The following is a 1,474-nucleotide window of genomic DNA, read 5'->3' as shown; positions in this document are numbered from 1 at the left end:
CTGCAACACCTGGGCAACTTGGAGCACATCGGAATAAAGGGCAGCTCCTACAGACGGTTGAAAACTGTAGAAATGAATGATGATGAGCGGACAGGACACATATTCGCAGGTTGGCGCACCGTGATATTTGGAGACAGTGAGCCTAGGGTGAAGCAAGTTACAAACAGCAAAGCTAACACATGCGAAAACTTCAGCGAAACAAGATAACAACATCCAAACCACCAAACTCACGCTACAAAGTAGTAAAATGCGTGACTTTAATCAACGCCATAAAACAGTCCCCAATGGTCGATCCTGTCGAAGATTGTCGCAGTTCACGGAAGTGTTTTTATTGACAATCCGGACTGCCAGAACGGAGGCGAGGGACTTCCCATATAGCGGTGGATATCACACTCTCATAACCCAGATTCATTTGGTATGTGCCAATTTTTCGAAAAGACAGCATAGGGGAGCCAAAAAGGACGAATTCCTCTGGTATTTGTCCATGAGTCCTATGTGCCTTGAGGGTTTCATCAATAATTAAAACTTACCCACTAAAATACCGGTGTTTGACATTACTGTGGTAATGACGGAGGTGATCGTGGAAGCAAGCAAGACTATAACGAGAAAGATAAGCATCTTTTTGGATCGTCCATACATCGCATGTATCCGAATCAGCATGATGACTTGATGTCACGATTCAATAAACCATTATCTTTCTTAAACACTCAGTAGACACCGCAGGTGAGCTCACCGCCCAGCATAGCATTGACGACGACAGGGTCAATGCCCATATGAAGTAAAGAATAAGGCCTGAAAACGCAGGTTATTGGTGCGCATTGATGGACTCGATGCTTTGAATGAACTTACAGCTGAAAATATAACTCACTCCTGTGTGGAGTGCAGTTAGCAAATGAATGGGAATGGGAGGCATCGGTACAGAACACCCCTACGTCTGTCATTGAGACTGGGATATTCCCTACATGTTATCAGTTAGAAGAAAAAACAGTGTATTTGGGGGGATACATACATAGTATGAGGGTCCTAATTGTAAGACATGGCTTGTTAGTACAGTGCAGTGTCAACTTTTAGCCTCGAAAATTTACACAGAATATAGTATTCCAATGTAGCGGACCTAGAATAGTTGAAGTCGACTCAGCACAACATGTCAACTGCGCTCATGACATAACGTACACAGATATAAAAAACGGTCATGAAGGACCAACGTTGCCTCTGCTCTAAGTCAACCGCATTATCCAGTCTGCTCTATAGGACCTTGCTTACCCAGACCAGTTCGAACTGTCGAAGTGTTCTTAGTGAGACGGCTGCGCCGATGATGACATCAACTTACCTCTTGTCCGAACTGTAAATACTTGCATACCATATAAATATTAATGATACCCTCGGAACGCATTATTGATCACCCCAATCATATACAACAGCGGCCAGAAGATACAACTGCAAAACAAATGAGTGACTGTGAGAAATCACGATC

At 43.6% G+C, this 1,474-nt stretch overlaps 1 protein-coding gene across 1 annotated transcript; it reads right to left on the bottom strand.

Moving 5' to 3' along the window:
* Positions 1–259: 259 nt before the first annotated feature.
* On the bottom strand, positions 260–1,212 carry DFJ58DRAFT_813355 (uncharacterized protein; the record flags this gene model as incomplete). The annotated part of the gene is made up of 7 exons (XM_041391602.1): positions 1,174–1,212; positions 1,010–1,114; positions 927–958; positions 850–867; positions 734–792; positions 531–665; positions 260–471 (listed from the first exon to the last, which is right to left on the bottom strand). Coding segments are annotated over exons 5-7 (251 nt in total), but the record flags the coding sequence as incomplete, so codon positions are not given.
* Positions 1,213–1,474: the final 262 nt, after the last annotated feature.

This window comes from Suillus subalutaceus (assembly GCF_016647625.1).
Source record: "Suillus subalutaceus strain FC151 chromosome Unknown DFJ58scaffold_151, whole genome shotgun sequence".
Taxonomy (NCBI): domain Eukaryota; kingdom Fungi; phylum Basidiomycota; class Agaricomycetes; order Boletales; family Suillaceae; genus Suillus; species Suillus subalutaceus.
Note: the sequence above shows the minus strand (reverse complement) of the source record. Positions and strands in the feature narration are given on the sequence as shown.